The sequence below is a fragment of the Leguminivora glycinivorella genome, chromosome 2 (assembly GCF_023078275.1).
Source record: "Leguminivora glycinivorella isolate SPB_JAAS2020 chromosome 2, LegGlyc_1.1, whole genome shotgun sequence".
NCBI classification, from domain to species: Eukaryota; Metazoa; Arthropoda; class Insecta; order Lepidoptera; family Tortricidae; genus Leguminivora; species Leguminivora glycinivorella.
In genome coordinates, this window is record NC_062972.1 from 2,257,902 (window position 1) to 2,276,588 (window position 18,687).

The window sequence follows — 18,687 nt, forward strand, 5'->3', positions numbered from 1 at the left end:
TCTAAGCCCCGTGGCATCGATTGCAGACGTTTTTGCTAATCAGAACTTAAAAATATTACAGATATATTATTTTGACGACACTAGGGGCGGATGACTCATTTAGCTGGGTACAAATAAATGAGTAAAATCAAAGTAAATGATACAAACGATCGTCGAGTGTCAACCACTGGAATTAAGGTGTCAAATACTAGCACGTTTACCTTATCTTATCAGACTCTTTTTAGAAACAGTAATATTTGAGACTTTATTTTTAATGTCATTGTACTTAGAACTATTTTGATTATGAATGGTGTCAGCTAAATTGTTACCTGAGATTAGTGACTTGTAGTAATTTTGATTGTGTTTTTATTGAAGTCTGGTGTTAACGACTTTCTAATTTCGATTGTAAAAAACTATGATTAAAAAGCTTTACAGTACCTATGAACAATGTACCTACTTAACCAGAACTTTTTATTTGATTAATAAGTTCATATTTACATACTTAATAGTTTTTTTTTCGCACAATTGTGTTCCTTTTCTTTAAGTATTTTCTAGTAATTATTTACTTAAATAAATTCAATACTCAATTTAGTTTTATTTATTTGTAAGATTTTAATTTAGGTGTTTTTATTATGTTTTAATGGTTATTAATAAACACAAAGTACCTACATAGTCAATATACCATCTTGGTCTAACCAGTAATTTGCTAATATCAGTTTAGTTTTATACTCTTAGTAAGGCTACCTACTACTGGACACAGTTTTGTTTAAAGCCACCTTAGATGACTTCCTAAAACATAAATATAATTATATTTTCCAAATATTTCTAATCTTAAACTTAATTGATACTAAATCCAAACATAAGGAATGCAGCCACTAATCGATTATTAATCGATACACAAAAATACATTGAGAACGCATTGGAATTCAACAAGACATACTAATTCAGGCAAATTCAATATGGACCTTAGTACTCGGCTATTGAACTACACTTTAATTTTATTCTCAAGCCTCAGTGACATACCTTATTCGAATCTACCCTCTTTTGTTTATGAGTTCTAAATTCAAAAATCAGAATAAAATATTCTTTCATTTTCACCACCGCCGCACACGGTGCGCATCGCAGAATGTGTTTTTAAATTTGGAATATTCTTTAGTTTAGTGGCCAGTATGGAACTGTTCAAGTTCGTTTTGTACGTGTACTTCTATATTGTGGTGGTGTGTCCGCATGAGATAGTGAGCCAAGAACAGGGGAAAGCGACGTTGGTCCCACATGGTAACAAAGGTGAGGTTATCTTTATGAATAAATTATGTAAATATTTTTTTCTTTCTACTTACTCAAAATCGCGAGCTCTCTCTGTCCTAATAAAATAGGAGTAAACAAGTGGCCCAAAATATTTTTTTTATTAGACTTATATTGGTTTTCCGTGATCATGATGCATGCAACTGCGTCGAAATATCGGGAGCTCGACAAAAATCAAAAAGGTAATCACGGTCTATATCCCGGTCAATATAAGTCTAATGAAAATAACCGTGAATCATTCAAAACTCTTATAGTTTTTTTTTATTTGTAAGTTTCGGAATATACTTAAGTAAATTAAGTATGTATGGGGAAAGACATCGTAAGTCTAAATACATGTATTAAAATCCTAAGTTTTGTACGAATAAATAATTAACTTTACAATTTTGTATGTTTACTACTGCCACAGTATAATAAAGAGTACTAGGTATCGTACTACTGCTGGTAAAGTCAAATGTGTTCAATCATTTGCGAGTGCCGTAACTGTGGACGCTGCATGATACATCATAGAGTTGACATCAAAGGTCAATGATGATGATGACTACTAGTGTATAGCCAGTAAAACAAGTTTGTTTACTTACCTACAGATAATTTTTATCAACTGCGACATCGTTACTAAATCTATGAGGTTGTTACGTTTGTTACGATGACGTACATGACAGGTGATAAAATACTGTAACACAACCTGCCGGCGTATCATGCTGCCAATTTTATCACTTATCCACGTGGATAAGACATCTGTCACTCTCACACTGACATACTTGCTAAAGCGTGACGGATGATTTATCCATGTGGATAAGTGCTAAAATTGGCAGCATGATACGCCGGCTGGCCGAAACGTTGGAGAAAAAGGTAAAATAATGTTCATTAATTGCGTTCGACCTGTAGGTATGTGACTTTAAATATCGTCACTACTTTGAAAAAATCTCGTATCTCACGCTGCTTCTCAAAGTTAAAACGCAGTAAGTCTATATGCATTCCATACATACCTACTTACTAAAATTTTCTTTTCATTGACAGACGAAGATACAAGTTTTTTTTCCCCTCACTAGCTCGGAAACACGTGTTTTGTCCTTTAATACCAGCGGGTAAAAACGCATTTTATCCACTAGTGGGTAAAGTAATTTGACCTTGAATAAAGTCAAATTAACTGCTTTAAAATTGATAAAAGTAGGCGAATCTAGTAATAAAGATGATTTACCACCTGTGGAACTACTGGAAACAGTGATAAACGCATTTTTTGCGTTGTATTGGGTTGGTAAGAAAGTAATGAGCGAATCATAACCAATATTGTAATTTTTATTTAATTTATTATTTTAATCATTTATCAAAAATATAACGGCCTTCGTTATCTACTACTTGTCTCCATCGTTCTGGTAAAGAATGAATAGCATCGGCGAAGAAGTTCTTAGGTTTAGATTCAAAAAACTCAGCTATGTACTGTCGTAGATGGGCTTGATCATCGAACTTTTTTTCATTCAAGGCATTGCTTAGCGATCTGAACAATGCGTAATCCGTAGGTGCCAAGTCTGGAGAGTACGGTGGATGAGGTATCACTTTCCAACCTAGCTCCAATAGCTTTAGCCGAGTCACTTTTGCAATGTGTGGGCGAGCATTGTCGTGTAAGAAAAAAACTTTAGCATGCTGTGGACGATTCTGACAGATTTTTTGGTTTAAATTTTCAAGCTGATTACAGTATACTGATGCGGTAACAGTCATTCCACTTGGTAGGAGTTCCCAGTGAATAATACCATGAATATCCCACCAAACGGACAGCATAACTTTTTTTGGGCGAGGCTCTGTTTTTGGTGCCTCTATTCCTTTTTCGTTTGGAGCTGGCCACTGACGTTTGCGTGTGTGATTTATATATAAGACCCATTTTTCATCTCCAGTGATAAGATGGTCCAACTAGTTGAATGTGCGGCGAAAAGACAGAAGTTGTATGCAGATATCGGCACGGCGGTTTAGTTGATCTCTATCAAGTTCGTGCGGTATCCAAACACTGTATTTGTAGTTTTTTCCCAACTCGTGTAAATGTGTTTCTATGGTGACATGAGAGCAGCCTAACTCGGTAGCAAGAGTACGACTCGTTAGCCTCGGATCTCCTTCAATTAAGGTTTTTAATTTGGCTACATCAATCTTCACCGGTCGACCAGACTTAGGTTGATCTGATAATGAAAAGTCGCAACTACGAAACCGCTGGAACCATCGTTTCGCCGTGGCCTCAGACACAACTTCAGGAGCAACACGCTGACATATATTACGCACTGCTTCGGCGGCTGAATGGCCAGACTAAAATTCATATAGTAAGCAATGCCTTACATGCACTTTTAATTCGTCCATTTTCTTCCTTATATTAGCTCGGCGACAGCTAGTGAATGACTGACGAGAAACTGTGCGACTCGCCCTTTATATACTTTCGACCATAGAAGATTCTAGAACTCTCTCAAAAATTTTATGTGGAATTCAATCGATCGCTCATTACTTTCTTACCAACCCAATAGTTTCCTCGCTATAGTGAGGGGAAAAGTTTTGTGTTACACTAGGGTGCAAATGTATTTTTCCCCTCTCTAGCTCGGAAACACGTGTTTTGTCCTTTAATACTAGCGGGTAAAAACGCATTTTATCCACTAGTGGGATAAAGTAATTTGACCTTGAATAAAGTCAAATTAACTGCTTTAAAATTGATAAAAGTAGGTGAATCTAGTAATAATGATGATTTACCACCTGTGGCACTACTGGAAGCAGTGATAAACGCATTTTTTGCGTTGTAGTTTCCTCGCTATAGTGAGGGGAAAAGTTTTGTGTTACACTCGGGTGCAAATGTATTTAACTTCTCGTGTTTTAAAAAACTCGCAAGTTCAGGATTCTATTCTCGAACCACTCGCTTCGCTCGTGGTTCAACTATAGAATCCTTTCACTTGCTCGTTTGTCAATTCCACACTCGGCGTTAAAATACAACTTTGCCCCCTTGTATAACAAATAACTATTACTTCTCGTGTGTTAAAACTCGCAAGTTCAGGATTCTATTCTCGAACCACTCGCTTCGCTCGTGGTTCAACTATAGAATCCTTTCGCTTGCTCGTTTGTCAATTCCACTCTCGGCGTTAAAATACAACTTTGCCCCTTTGTATAACAAATAACTATTAAAAGTAGTGACGATATGATAAAATACTGTTTTTATAAATATGTGTAGGGCACGATCACACACACGAGCGTCCTTGCGATGTCTGCCCACGCCATGGTCGCTGCGTGCCCAAGATCCAGTGTCCGGCCCATAGAAGACCTGGGGCCAGTAACCCGCTGTGTCATCTAGCAGGCCAGAGGGATTTAGTTGGAGTCTGCTGCTTCACTGGGAGCTTACACGCCGGTAAGTCTACACAAACACACACAGGGGTATTTATGATGTCTGTCCTGCTATGGAGGCTACGTCTTTAAGATCCAGTGCACTGAAAATGCATTTATTTTTACGATTTTTTCGGAAAAAATCTGAATTTTTGGAATCCAAAAATTGTTGGTCGTTGAAAAACAAAGTCACTGGTACATTTTAATGTGGGTGGAAACTAACCTACTAGTACCTATCATTATGATAGTGAATACTTGGAAAATAAATCATTTCATTTTTGTTTTAGCCGAATCCGACCTCAAGGCCCGTGCGGCTACTGCAGTACCAGCTGAAGACGTAAAGACAGCACACACGGTCTCAAAGCAGAAGCTAGCAGAATGGCTGAGCAAGGCCAAGAAGCTGTTGAAAGAACGACATGTGCTGGTTAACAGCACTGCACCAAGCTTTGCACATCATTTGGTAAGTTTCTTTTAATGCTTTGTTCTCAGGGACAAGTGCTATTGTCTCTTAAGTGAACAATGGATCAGTGGGACATGAATCTGTACAAAGAAATGCATAGGTAATTAACCCGCTTGGTGGACAGTGTGGAAGAACGTGTGGAATGGATGGAGAACTTTGGGGCACAAAATAATGACCTCGTGTCCCTCAGCCATGAGGAACCGAGGAAGAATAAATAATTAACAATGAACCTTGCTTCGGACAGTTTTAAAGATGGTTGATGGTGGTCAAACATCGTGAGCAAAGCTTGTTCGTTTGTGCTGTGTACTACAGAGCATTTAAAAAAACGAGCCAAAAATCAAACTTTGACCAACCAGTGATATGATATGAGGTACGAGAGGCTCACCGGTGACTGAGCGGGGGGAGGTGACGGACTTTCGCACCCAACTGGTTGGCTCAAGTTTGATTTTTGGCTCAATTTTTTAATAGTTAGTCAACCTACCCCTATAGTCAACTAGCCCCGGTCTCCCCTACTTACACCTTTGTGCACTTTTTCGCCTAGATAATATTTATTTATTTTATTTTTCAGTCTGTGATGACATACGACGACCGAGCCGAGAAGCTTGGGCTGGGCGCGCTTTTGAACCTGTTCGCTGCGCAAGAGTTGAAGTCGCGACAGGCCTTCTCCGACGATGACCTGGCACTTGGACTCACCGGGAACACTGACGGTAAGGAGCATGATGTTTTGACCGTTTAGGGAGGAAGAGCACACCAGCGACTTTGTTTATGTTTATTTATTGGTGTTTATTGTCGTGCACGCATACGTTATAAATTATGGTGCCGTAGCTGAATGGCATTTCTGCGACGCGAAATGAAAACGAAACGCCGAGAAAGGTAGTCTGGCTCTGTCGCGCCAATACGCAAGAGCGATAGAGATAGACCAGCGTTTCGTTTCGTGAGCGTTTCGTGAGCGTTTGTGCCATTCGGCTACGTATCCCGATCTGATCAGATATTACACACAAGCGCTGGTGCCTTAGCGGTAAGAGCAACGCCGTCAGAGGTCTCAGAGGTTCCATTTATTTTGTTAAAATTGTTGAAAGTTTCTTAGGTTCAGTTTTTAACTAAATACGCAAATGTCGCAATAAGGTAATAACTAACTCTATTTATACAATGATTTAAATAGTCATATTTACCATGTCACACAAAACATTGAATAAATACGAAGTAGATAGGTATATGAGGTATTACCTCATATGTACATTAAGATTAATTTTAATTACATTATCAGTTTAGTACATATTTATCTAAAAGTACGCGGAAAGTCTGAGTTGAAATGTCTGAGTTGCCCAACGTTAACGATAAGTTGGAAGCCCTGTGCAGATACATAGTTTATGTATTTGACGTGCATGCCCCTGTGAAAAAATCCATAATAAAAGGCCCTTCATACCCTTGGATCACTGATACAGTGAAACTAATGATGCGTTTACGTGATCAAGCTGCTGCGGATTATCATAAAATTGGTTCTGAAAGTAAAAGGCTGTATTACAAAGACCTAAAGTCAACAGTGAATAAAGCCATATATCATGAAAAATCTGCCTACTTTAAACAGAACATAAATAATAAAATAAAAGAGCCAAAATCCCTATGGAAAAATTTAAAATCAAACATTTTGCCTAAGGATAATACAGATTTACCATCAACTTTCAACGACCCAGATATTATAAATAATCATTTTTTAAATTTACCTATTGCATCACAAACATCAATTTCACTGTTAACATACTTTGAGTTCCATAGATTCAATGACTCAATGTTTCATATTGAACCAGTTAGCCCCGAACAGTTGCTGAGCGTTGTGAATAAGCTGAAATCAAATGCAGAAGGTCATGACCTGATTAATCTAAAAATGCTTCTAATGACATTTCCATACACTTTAGACTCATTAACTGATGTGATAAATACCTCTATTTTGACCTCTACTTATCCGGACATATGGAAGGTAGCTATCATACGCCCTCTGCCAAAGACCACAAACCCATCAGAATTAAGGGACTTGAGACCCATTAGTGTATTACCATGTATGTCTAAGATATTAGAAAAGATTGTGTGCTCACAACTAAATAACTACATCGAGAGAAATGGTATCTTACCTGATGTACAATCAGGTTTTAGAAAGGGGCATAGTACAGTGACGGCCCTGCTAGATGTTACAGATAATATACTTTGTTCGCAAGATAGAGGCTTATGTACAATGCTTGTACTGCTTGACTTTTCCCGGGCATTTGACTGTATTGATATCAACCTGTTACTGTCAAAATTAAGTTATTATGGATTTGATAACAGTGCACTGCGGTGGTTCCATAGCTATCTCACAGAAAGGTACCAGTATGTTAAATTAAACTCAACCGATGGATCGCCCAAGTTATCTACAAAAATGGCCCTCTCCAGAGGCGTCCCGCAGGGATCGATACTCGGCCCGATTCTGTTCATCTTATACACATCGGACATCGGAGCCCACATTACACACTGCAAATATCACATATATGCAGATGACACCCAGATATATATCACTTTCAAGCCTTCTGAAATTGACAGTGCCATACAAAAGCTTAATATGGACCTGGCTGGTATAGCATCTTGGGCTTCGAAGAATGGTCTAATGTTAAATGCCTCCAAAACAAAATATCTTATATTTGGCACCAAAAACCAGCTTAACAACATAAGACCTACTAAAGATGTTATTCTGTCAGGTGAACCCATAGAGAGAGTATGTGAGGCACGAAATCTAGGGTTGACAATGGACAGCGCACTACGGTATGAAAAACATGTTGCTGAATCTGTCAGACATTGTTTCTATAGGCTAAAAATACTGTATAACATAAGACCATTTGTTAACGAATCCCTGCGCACTCAATTAGTCGAAGCACTGGTCCTGTCCAAACTAAACTACATGGACTTAGTTTACGGTCCACGTCTCCTGGCAAAAACGAAGCGACTCATTCAACGGGTACAAAATGCTTGCGCTCGTTTCTGCTTCAATATTCCGCCAAGAGCCCATGTCACACCGTTTTTAAATGATCACAATATTCTTAAAATGCTTCATCGTCGAAAGCTGCATCTAGCGTGTCTTCTTTTGGTACAATTAAACACAAATCTCCAACATATTTGTTTGAGAAGTTGTCATGGATGTCCACCCGTAGAACGTTGGGAGCCCGTAACTGCAGTGTTCAGTTAGTAACGCCTCGACACACCTCAGCAGCATTTCGTGGTAGTTTCAAGTACTTGGCCAGTCGCTGCTGGAACAACATACCTCCTCCCCTCAGGAACCTGCAAGTTAGTGTTAAATGTTTTAAGATCAAACTTAAACTATCTATACTTCAGCACCAGCGGCAGCAGGAAGCTTTCAGAAATGACACAAGTTTCTTTTAGATTAGCTAAGCGTAATACCTGTAAGTGAATTTTTCATGTGCTTGCTAAGGTTTGTACAAATGAAAAAGGATATCCGTAAATAACAAACCTGTTTTTATGTCCTTTCCTCATAAACACAAAGCGCACTTGTTGCTGTCCAAATTTGTAATCCGCCTTCTTGCAATTTCATCACCACCTCGCACGTATATTGCTTTAATACATTCGACGCTCTTTACATGTGATATTGTGTTCATTTTTAGCAACAAACACTAATATTCTTCACATGAATGTTTTTGCAACAAAACACTTCTTATTTGTCGATGTATTGTTTCTTATTTTATGATATATTATTGTAACTATTATTTCTATGTAGTGATATGCCTGTTCCATGTATTATTTTTAGTAAAACTATGATTTTAATTTGGGAAAACTGTTCTATTAATACTACGCGCAACATGGTCTTCACAAAATTGTCATCAATGTCATCATGACAATTAACGCGCAGGCGCAAGATGGCGCCGATTGTGACCAACGACAAATGGACGCGTTCAGGCTGTTAAGGCCGTGTTGCACGTTTATGCGTCCGTGGCACACAAATGGTCTCGCCGGAAGATCAGCGCTGACCCTGTGGTTAGCATTACGCTGAGGCGGGACCATTTCGTGGTAAACAATTATATGTGTTATATTTTTCTTCGTTTTTTAATTATTATTTTTTCTTTTAACTTTTGAATGTGCTTTTATTGTTTTATATGACTGTGTTGTATGTTGTTTATCACGAATAAATGATTGATTTATGATTTATGATTTATGAAAGATACAGTAGGTCAAGAAGCAAGCTGGCAAGAAGAGTCGAAATTAATAGGGACGCCACCGTAAATCGTTTTGCATGTGGCAGCTTTTGAGTCAGTCTTGTGTGAGAAAAGTAATTGTTGCTACGATAAAGGTTAGTTCCATTTCTCTACCCTTTTCTGCCAAGCTGTAGTTACATTGCGGACTGTAGAGGTTAGATACTTTTAGCACACCAATCGAATACCACAATGTATTGAAACTCGTTTACGAGTTCTTGCGAAACCTACTCAATAAATATTACTTTTACCTTCGAGTTGGAAGGTCATATGGAAGTTGCTTCTATAAACTTTAGCTACGAAAGTCTTTGGGATTAGTTGCCCCTAGGCTATTACATAACATGAAACATAAAAGACATTTATTCATGACGATCACATAACATGTACGGACATGTACAGACATCAAACATAAAACAGCAAAGAACAAAATGACATAAAAGTGGTCATCACGAAATGCACCCAACTCAGCACGATGCTAGCCATGTAGCCAGCGCTGATCTTCCGTAGGGTCCATTTGGTGATGCCACGACAGATAACACAGTAGTATAAAAGAAAAACAAACACAAAAGTACAATTATTTGAGCACTACAACCACAGATATTAATAATAACAATAATTAACAATACAAACTCAAGGATATTATGAGCCGTGGTGAAAATACCGGGATAAAAGATAATGAAGGCATTGTGCAACAAGGGGAGGAAGTTGAATATTGAAGGAAGTTGAAGGATGTCATTCCCGTAAGTTTTGTTTTTTCATACCTCATACCTATACATGAAATTGTCCATTCCTCTAGGTCCATTTTGCCCGCCACCCCCATCATGCCCGAGCCCACCCAGCCGTTACCGCAGTATTGAGGGGGAGTGCAACAACCCCGAGTTTCCCACCAGAGGGGCTGTTCATACTGAATACGAGAGACTACTGCCTCCGGACTATAGTGATGGTAAGTACTACTACTCTAGTCTGTTCGGAAAGTGAAGAGTCGTGGAATGTGTTGGAGCCCATACATTTCACGGGTCTTCTCTTTCCCAACAGACTAATTACTTCGTTGGTTTAGTGATCCGAAGTGAATTCGGGTACGCACACAGGCCCTACAAGTGACTGATTGGCAGCAGATCGAACGCTCACGAAACGAAACGCTCGTAGATATCTATCTCTTTCGCTCTTGCGTAGTGGCGCGACAGAGCCAGACTACCTTTCGCGGCGTTTCGTTTTCAATGCCATTCGGCTACGGCACCAGGTACCGAAGAATTGACGAGGTCCAGAAAGAGAGGCAAAAAATTTACCGTCACCTCTATTCCATTGAAATTGTAGTTCAAAACGTCCAGAATGGCGTCTTAAGATTAAGAGTGCCGACCCCAAGAGACATGGGAAGTAGGCTCGGTAACAGAAGGAGATATAATCCATTGAAAATATATTTAAAAATATTTTAAGCGGGTATTTTATGCGTCGCACTCTCGACATGTAAAGGCGGGGTCGCTACTCTTGAGAAAGGTTCTCGAAATTGGACCGAAACATGTCGAACACTATATCGACTTAATACGTGAGTAACCCGCTTAAAATATTTTTAAATATGTATGAGTCTCACGGGAGTTTTATAGTTATAATCCATTGAAATTGTATTAAGGGGGTTTCTTTGCAGCAATAGTCACACAGCAAAACTTTGTGAAAGATTTAATGTATTCTAAATGTGGCTAAATTAACACTTAGTATTCCTTCACAGGAATCTGGGCAATGCGAGCATCTTCCACCGGTCTTCCCCTCCCCAGCGCTCGAGTCGTCAGTCAAAGTTTGCTTATCGACGCCCACCATCCGAGCAACACTCACAACTTGATGTTCATGCAGTTTGGACAGTTTATAGCGCACGATGTTAGTGCTGGGGTCGTGTTTACTATCGGTAAGCTTTATAACATATTTTATCAGAAAGAGGGGTCTTACGTCTAATTCCCATCTCGTTTTGATGAAAAGAGACATGAGAAACTCAACGGTTGACCTACGTGACAATGGTCTGGTCTTACAAACCTGGAAGTTGAAAACGTTCGATATAAGAAAAAATGTCGGAAAATAGACCGTCGTCTAAAGCAGTTAATTAGGATATTCTCATTAATACTGATAAACGCTTAGCTAAGAGAAGAATGCCAAATTGCCTTTACCGATTATCCTTCTTCTAATCATTGAATCGGTATTCAAAGTTTGCTTCTAAGTAGGTAACATCTACATTTTCATGCAGTTTCTTTAATTTTATTAATCAAACTTGATCAATCTACAGGAAACGGCAGCGCGATCTCCTGCTGCGCAGGCGACGGCGAGATCCCACTCCCCGGAGACCAGCAGCACTGGGGCTGCGCACCCATTGAGGTTCCTCCTGATGATGCCTTCTACGGAACCTTCCGTCATACGTGCTTGAACTTTGTCAGAGCCCAGTTGGCACCGGCTAGTGACTGCTCAGTTGGATATGCTAAACAGGTATACTGTAGCAAAGACTTGCTTCCTAGTAAACTTTGGTCTCCCAAGCTGAATGTTAAAGTCCTTAAGTAAAAACTCTAAAACTGAGCTGTTGGATCATCTTCAAACTCGCCAAAGGTGAGCTGTTTATTCTCATAGACCAGCACTGAGGCTGTGCACCCATCGAGACCCCTCCTGATGATGCCTTCTATGGGACCTTCCGTCATACATGCTTGAACTTCGTCAGAGCCCAGTTAGCTCCCCGCTATTGATTGCTCTGTAGGATATGCCAAACAGGTATCCACTGTTACAAAGACTTGTTTTCTGGTGGACCTCGGTTTCCAAAGCAAGAGGAAAAACTCTAAGAGAATCAATATCCAGACCCCCAGACCTTCAAATACAGTTGCACTCTTAAATGAACTTGATGATTTTACTACAGGCCAATAAGCTATCCACTTTCGTTGCTCACGTGAGAGTTGTGTGTCAATGCAATTATTTTTCCAGATGAACGGTGCCACCCACTACGCAGATCTGTCCCAGCTGTATGGGAACTCACATTCCAAGCCCGGGCTGCTACGAGCAGCCGGCGGTTTGCTTAACACCTTCAATGACTACGGAAGACCTCTTCCCCCGTTGACCAAGAGGGGGGAATGCGTGACCACAAACGAAGGGGCAGCTTGTTTTGAATCAGGTGATTTATTATAATATTTAAGTTATAGGAACTGGGTAAACGGCGCAACTTCAGCACATGCAAATACTTTTCATAAAACACTTCTAATTTAAGTCATATTTGATGCCTATTATGAAGGATATCGGCAGTTAAGCCCCAATTTTCCTCTAATTCCATATTAATAAAAATTTTGATGATCTGTCTGGTTCTGAATAGTGGATAGTTATATTATGTATTTACCTAATTTGTACTGTGAATTCATAATTGCAAAATGCAGTTGTGGAGTACCTACCTACATTGAACCCCACTACGTCTACTTAAATACTTACAGTACTTAGTGAGTTGTCAGTTTTTTATGCGATAGAGTGCCATCAAACGATTAAGTTAGACCAAAGATTAATAAAGTAAGATCTAAACAAACATTAACTTTCTCGTTCCAGGCGACAACCACGGTAACCAGGTGATCTCTCTCACCGTTCTCCACACGATCTTCACCAGAGAGCACAACCGCATAGCCCAGGCCCTCTCTAGGTTCAATCCCGACTGGGACGAGAACACCGTCTTCTGGGAGGCCAGGCGCATCATGCAGGCCCAGTTCCAGCATATTATCTATAATGAATGGCTGCCCCTGCTGTTAGGTACTTATCCATTTTATACCATTCTGTCAGGATAATCAGTGGCCCGTGGTTAGAGAATTTATTGATGCTTTAGGGGCCTAATATTTTCTCATTAATTCCAGGTCCCCGTTTAGTCCAGGCGTTCGGGCTATCCCCAGCTGGTGGATACTCCACGTCATACGATTCTCACGTGAATCCATCGCTTACTACGGAATTTTCTACAGCTGCCATGAGATTTGGACACTCCGTTGTGGACGGGAAACTGGTGTAAGTGCATACATTGCCTGTTCATTCGGATCTTGGCTCTCGTTATAATTTTGTTCCTTACACCTTCCGGATTCCAGACAGTGCAATCAGTTATAGAATTCAAATGTTACGCTCTCCCCTGTTAAAATTGTGGGGTGTTTTATAGGTCTACTAGCTTTTGCCCGCGGCTTCGCTCGCGTTAGAAAGAGACAAAAAGTTGCCTATGTCACTCTCCATCCCTTTAACTATCTCCACTTAAAAAATCACGTCAATTCGTTGCTCCGTTTTTCCGTGAAAGACGGACAAACAAACAGACACACACACTTTCCCATTTATAATATTAGTACCTATGGATTTTATTAAAACTTGACTCAATTGACATACCTACATTTAATAACTTCCAGGATTCCGAGCCCAGCGAAAGGCACCGTTTACGAAACGATTTCACTTCCCGAAGTGATGTTTCAGCCATCTCGTCTGCGCCTGCGGCCATTCCTCGACCGCGCGCTGACCGGGTTGTCATGGCAACCGATGCAGTCTGTTGATCCTTTTGTCACTGAATCTGTACGTATTGAGATGGACTTCTTAATGTTGAATTTTTTGTAGGGTCACCTGCACTCTTCTTTAGCCTAGCGTTTTTCCGATCTAGCGCCAGATTCCGCGCGCTTTCCTGCTCATCAGTCTTCTCCACTTCCAGTTGATTAGTTACATGACTTTTTTCTTTAGTACAAATCTCACAATGGATCTGATAAACCGTGAACTCATATTTTAATATGATTACGGTATGGTATGCAGCGGAGTGTAAAATATTTTGAGACGTCCTTTAATAGAGATGCAGTTCTTCTAAATGAAATAAAGCACACTGGCTACTTATCATCACTTTACCAAATACATAATTGTATATAAAAATATAGTTATTACTATTTACTTTTCTTATTATTTCTGGGTTTATTTTCCACAGTTAACCCGTTACCTGTTCCACGGAGGCAACCCCTTCGGTTTAGACCTGGCAGCCATCAACATCCAGCGCGCTCGCGACTACGGAGTCAGATCTTACAACAGCTATCGCGAGCTTATTGGACTGAAGCCGTATGGTGACTTCAACCAGTTCCCACCTAGCGTAAGTTTGACTGATTGGGCAAGTTTCTAGGTTTTCGATACTCTATCAAATGTTATCAAAGCAAATAACAATGGCGACTCCTAAATTTGTTATTGGAAGCAACGACGGGCAAAATTGGTTAGTGGGAGTGACAAATACAAATCAATATTATTATTAATAATAACAAAAAGTTACAGGTTGTACCTATAGGTAAACAATAAGTATTTCACTATTGTGTAATTTCAATAATGAAATAAAATAAGATTCGAATGAAATTAAAAATAATAGTAAAATATCAATTAATAAAGTGATAGTATTAAAAATTGCGGGACAAGAACATATAATTACTATTCTTGCTCCAAGCTTATTAGACAAACGTAATGAACGTTTAACTTACAATGCCCAATGTCAAAGACTGGACAATCTGGACATCGTAAGTTATTGCAAGGACTAGGAAAATTACAAAAAAATACTTTACAGCTAAAACAAAAAGTCAAGATACAGTCATACTGCAGATTTTACATATTTTTATTTTATTATCCAGGCAGCAAACCGCCTTTCCTCTGTCTACAACAGCCCAGACGACATCGATCTCTGGATCGGTGGTCTGTTAGAAGAACCAATAGAAGGCGGTATCGTTGGAGCAACCTTCGCTAACATCATCGCTGACCAGTTCAATAAGATGAAGAAAGGAGACCGCTACTTCTATGAACATGGGCCCGATGTTAACCCTGGAGCCTTTACTCCTGGTAAGTAATACTGGAACATCCAATCCAGAAAAAAATCTTAGATAGATATTTTAACTTGTTAAAAGATAGCATACAATTTAATGAAAAGATTGGTTTAGTTTCTTTAGAAAACTTGGTAAAGATTGTATTAATGGGTTCAGATGTCCCAAAGAATTTGAAAGGAAAAGCTGCGGTAGAATCCCAAAAAATTTAAATATGTAACCATGTATTTATTATATTGAAGTAATGCTAAAGTTCATAATAATAACGTAAAATAGAAGTAAGCTTCAATATGGTGTGATATTGTTATATTTAATACTAAGAATATACACGGCATGTAATGAAAATGTCCCAACATAGGTATCTAAATAAATACCTATGTACGTATAAAAATATTCTTTGTAACAATCTTTATTATTTGTAGATCAACTAGCGGAGATAAAGAAGATCACGTTGTCTAGAATAATTTGTGACAACAAGGATGGAATCGAACTCTTGTCACAACCTCCGAGTGCTTTCCTAAGGGCAGATTTACCTGGGTAAGTTAATTATTCATAATTTTTCTGATAAGCAGAAACCGTCTGCCATTGACTCTTTTTAGCCTTGAAACTTTAACATCTGAGCCATCAATCATCCATCCCAGTTTGCAAGTATACCCCTCCGAGAAACTAGGTACTTAGATAAGTTGTTAGAGCCACGTCTCAAAATATGGTTCCTCAAATTTTTAAAAATTCGACGTTTCTCAATGCCTTACTTGACTGTTTTGATATTTTCAGAAACGAGCCGGTGCCTTGTGATAGCCCACTCATCCCAACAGTCGACCTCAGCAGATTCAGGGATATCTAGTTATAAGCTCTTAGGTCTGGAACATCAAATGTTTCACGATCAACGTCAAATAGTGTTTATAAAACAAATAACAGCTTGAAACGTTGAACGTCTCCAGTGATGATTTTATTAGATGTAAAATGTACTCATAGAACTTAGATTGTAAAGTTAATTATATCATTAAAGTACGCATTCATTTCTTCCTTTGTTCCTGGTTTGGCATGGTTGGTTTCTTCAGAACGGTTTTCAATATCCTCTTTTTCACTATTTATTATATTCTTATTTATTTCCTTTCACACTTGCTAGACTCAAAATCTTCACTATGATACCATCTTCTTTTTCCTTACAATTCTTTAACAGTGTTTTAAAAGCGATTCCAATCATCAAATTTTGCATGCAACCTTTTAAAACATAGTTTAACTGTTGTAAGTTTGTTGATTACAAATGATTTATCTATTATGTTGATTTGTTCTGACACAAAGCTTCTATCGTTTCGTGTTTCTTTTCTTTCCTCTCCAATCTAGAATCCCACTGGTGCCCGACAGTGGGGTTTGAGATTACAAAACGATATTAGATTTGTGTCAATAACCAATTCTTCTTTGACTTTAGCAAGTGTTGTTTGTCTTTGATCTATCTTTCTCTTGCGAACGTCGAAGAACCCGATTCAATGATTTTTTCCGGAAAAAATACATGAATTGGGAGTTTAATTGATTTGAATATAGGAAGAAATTAACTGTGGAAAAATGTGATTTTAGAGTGTTATTATATTAATTTATCTGATTATGTCGCAGGTGCATGATGCATGATACTGAATACATTTTACATCCAAAGGTGACTACTGAGCTCACAAGTCAAATAGATTAAAATTTAAATAATTGGTGTAAATGAGCAGTGGTGAAAAAATTTGAAGAATGTGTTTTGTGTTATTTTTATTAAATTGTATATGTAAAATTATGAATTTTGTAACGTTATGTACCTAGTAATATTCCATAATTTTATTAAATAGTGTAAAAGCGGTATATTTAAAAAAACTGTATATTGTCGTTAGATTAAGATTATGAACTATGAAAAATTAAGCTTATAATAGTACGTAGATTTATAATAAAAACTAGGATTGGAAAAATTGATGTATATACAGAAGATCAAATTACATAATTCTATGAAATTATTTGTATAATCTATAATTTGTACTTAATCTTTATCGACAGTAGTAATCATTATGATTATAATTTGTATATTGAATCAAATAGATCAGTAAACATTGTATTATATGTTAAAGATATTCAGTCAATGCAATGGAACTCCACAATGTTGATTAAACTTACATAATAATTAAAACGATTAAATTTGCCATGCATCTTGTGTTTTTTTCATCTTAGAAAACTGGAAGGACGACGAGAAATCATAATAGTTATTTGCAGCGCCGGCCCGTGCACTCGATCAGGATAGAGCGGGTTTGAGTTTCGGCGCCCTTGGGAAGAAGTTTTACGCCATAGATAAAAAAATCGAATCGAAATTTTTTTTCATAGTATTGCCGTAATTTGAAGATTAACGCAATACCTACAGAATTTATGGATTTCATCATACAGAGTACGAAAGGGACAATGGTTGAAATTTCGCAGTCGCACCCTAGTATGGTTGTGGGGCTGAACGTGGATATCATGTACATAAAATAACGAACAAAATGGAGCACTATAGTGGCCAAGTCAGGAAAGCAGACTTGAAATGAAAACTCGAGCGCGGATTTTTCCTAAGTAACTAAAAGAGAACTGATATAAATAGTGAGCGCGATTTTTTTTTTCCTATTGACGCAATTTATTAAGACTCAACCCGCTAGCGGGGAAGCAGCGAGCTTTCAAGCTTTGATCAACTGCAGAGCTGCGGTCTTTGGCATCTTTTAGGGTATTTTGACTTCACAGCGCCTATGTTCCCGACTTTTAGGCCTTATATTTCGCCATCAATATTATAATTAAGACATTAACTGCGAACTCGATCGTCACCGTCGGGATGCCCATTTCGGTATTTTGCCACTAAGTGCCCTTCGGGATCTTAGTCCTTTGAAGTTCGCTCATCATCTCCTGTGATTCACAAAATTGCGCCTCTCTGAGACGTTTTGCGCCTTTGCCTTTATGAGGAACTCCGCTATGGACTATCGGATAGACTCATAATTTTGCATTAATAATAACGTAACTTTGTCGTTGTGCCGCACAACAATGTGGTTCGTCAAGGGCTAAAATTCTCCTTTTACGGCGCCCTAGCAACAGCGCCCTTATGAATGTTGGTATATGTTGGCAACAATGTGGTGCAACTTTCCACAACCTGAATTACAAATCTAGATTTTTAATAGCTGGATTAATTCCCGACTCCTCTCGCCGGTTTGTGACATGTGTGCGCCCACGCAATGTATTTTTTTTTTGTATGGATTTTTCCATATTCTCGATTTTGGCGCCCCCTTACCATGTGGCGCCTAGAGCGGCAGCTCCACTCGCTCTACCCTTAATCCGGCCCTGGTTATTTGTTATACAAGGGGGCAAAGTTGTATTTTAACGCCGAATGTGGAATTGAAAAACGAGCAAGTGAAAGGATTCCATAGTTGAACCACGAGCGAAGCGAGTGGTTCGAGAATAGAATCCTGAACTTAGCGAGTTTTTCAATACACGAGAAGTAAAATACATTTGCACCCGTGTGTAACACAAAACTTTTCCCCTCACTATAGCGAGAAAACTACAACGCATAAAATGC

The 18,687-nt window shown here is 38.6% G+C and overlaps 1 protein-coding gene across 1 annotated transcript; it reads left to right on the top strand.

The window, feature by feature from the left end:
* The first annotated feature begins 1,063 nt into the window (after nucleotides 1-1,063).
* Nucleotides 1,064-17,302, top strand: LOC125242191 (chorion peroxidase). Its single transcript, XM_048150910.1, has 15 exons — nucleotides 1,064-1,263; nucleotides 4,475-4,648; nucleotides 4,911-5,083; nucleotides 5,652-5,790; nucleotides 10,112-10,258; nucleotides 11,039-11,212; nucleotides 11,585-11,781; nucleotides 12,265-12,451; nucleotides 12,871-13,068; nucleotides 13,170-13,314; nucleotides 13,698-13,857; nucleotides 14,255-14,413; nucleotides 14,937-15,141; nucleotides 15,545-15,659; nucleotides 15,897-17,302. The coding sequence occupies exons 1-15, from the start codon at nucleotides 1,149-1,151 to the stop codon at nucleotides 15,964-15,966; spliced, it is 2,358 nt and encodes a 785-aa protein (XP_048006867.1). The 5' UTR covers nucleotides 1,064-1,148; the 3' UTR covers nucleotides 15,967-17,302.
* Nucleotides 17,303-18,687: the final 1,385 nt, after the last annotated feature.

Excerpts from the sequence above, each read along its gene's own strand:
- LOC125242191 (XM_048150910.1), top strand. The coding sequence starts at position 1,149 with ATGGAACTGTTCAAGTTCGTTTTGTACGTGTACTTCTATATTGTGGTG. Across the intron at positions 13,315-13,697 it reads GTTGTGGACGGGAAACTGGT|GATTCCGAGCCCAGCGAAAG; the intron begins GTAAGTGCATAC and ends AATAACTTCCAG. Across the intron at positions 15,142-15,544 it reads CCCTGGAGCCTTTACTCCTG|ATCAACTAGCGGAGATAAAG; the intron begins GTAAGTAATACT and ends TATTATTTGTAG.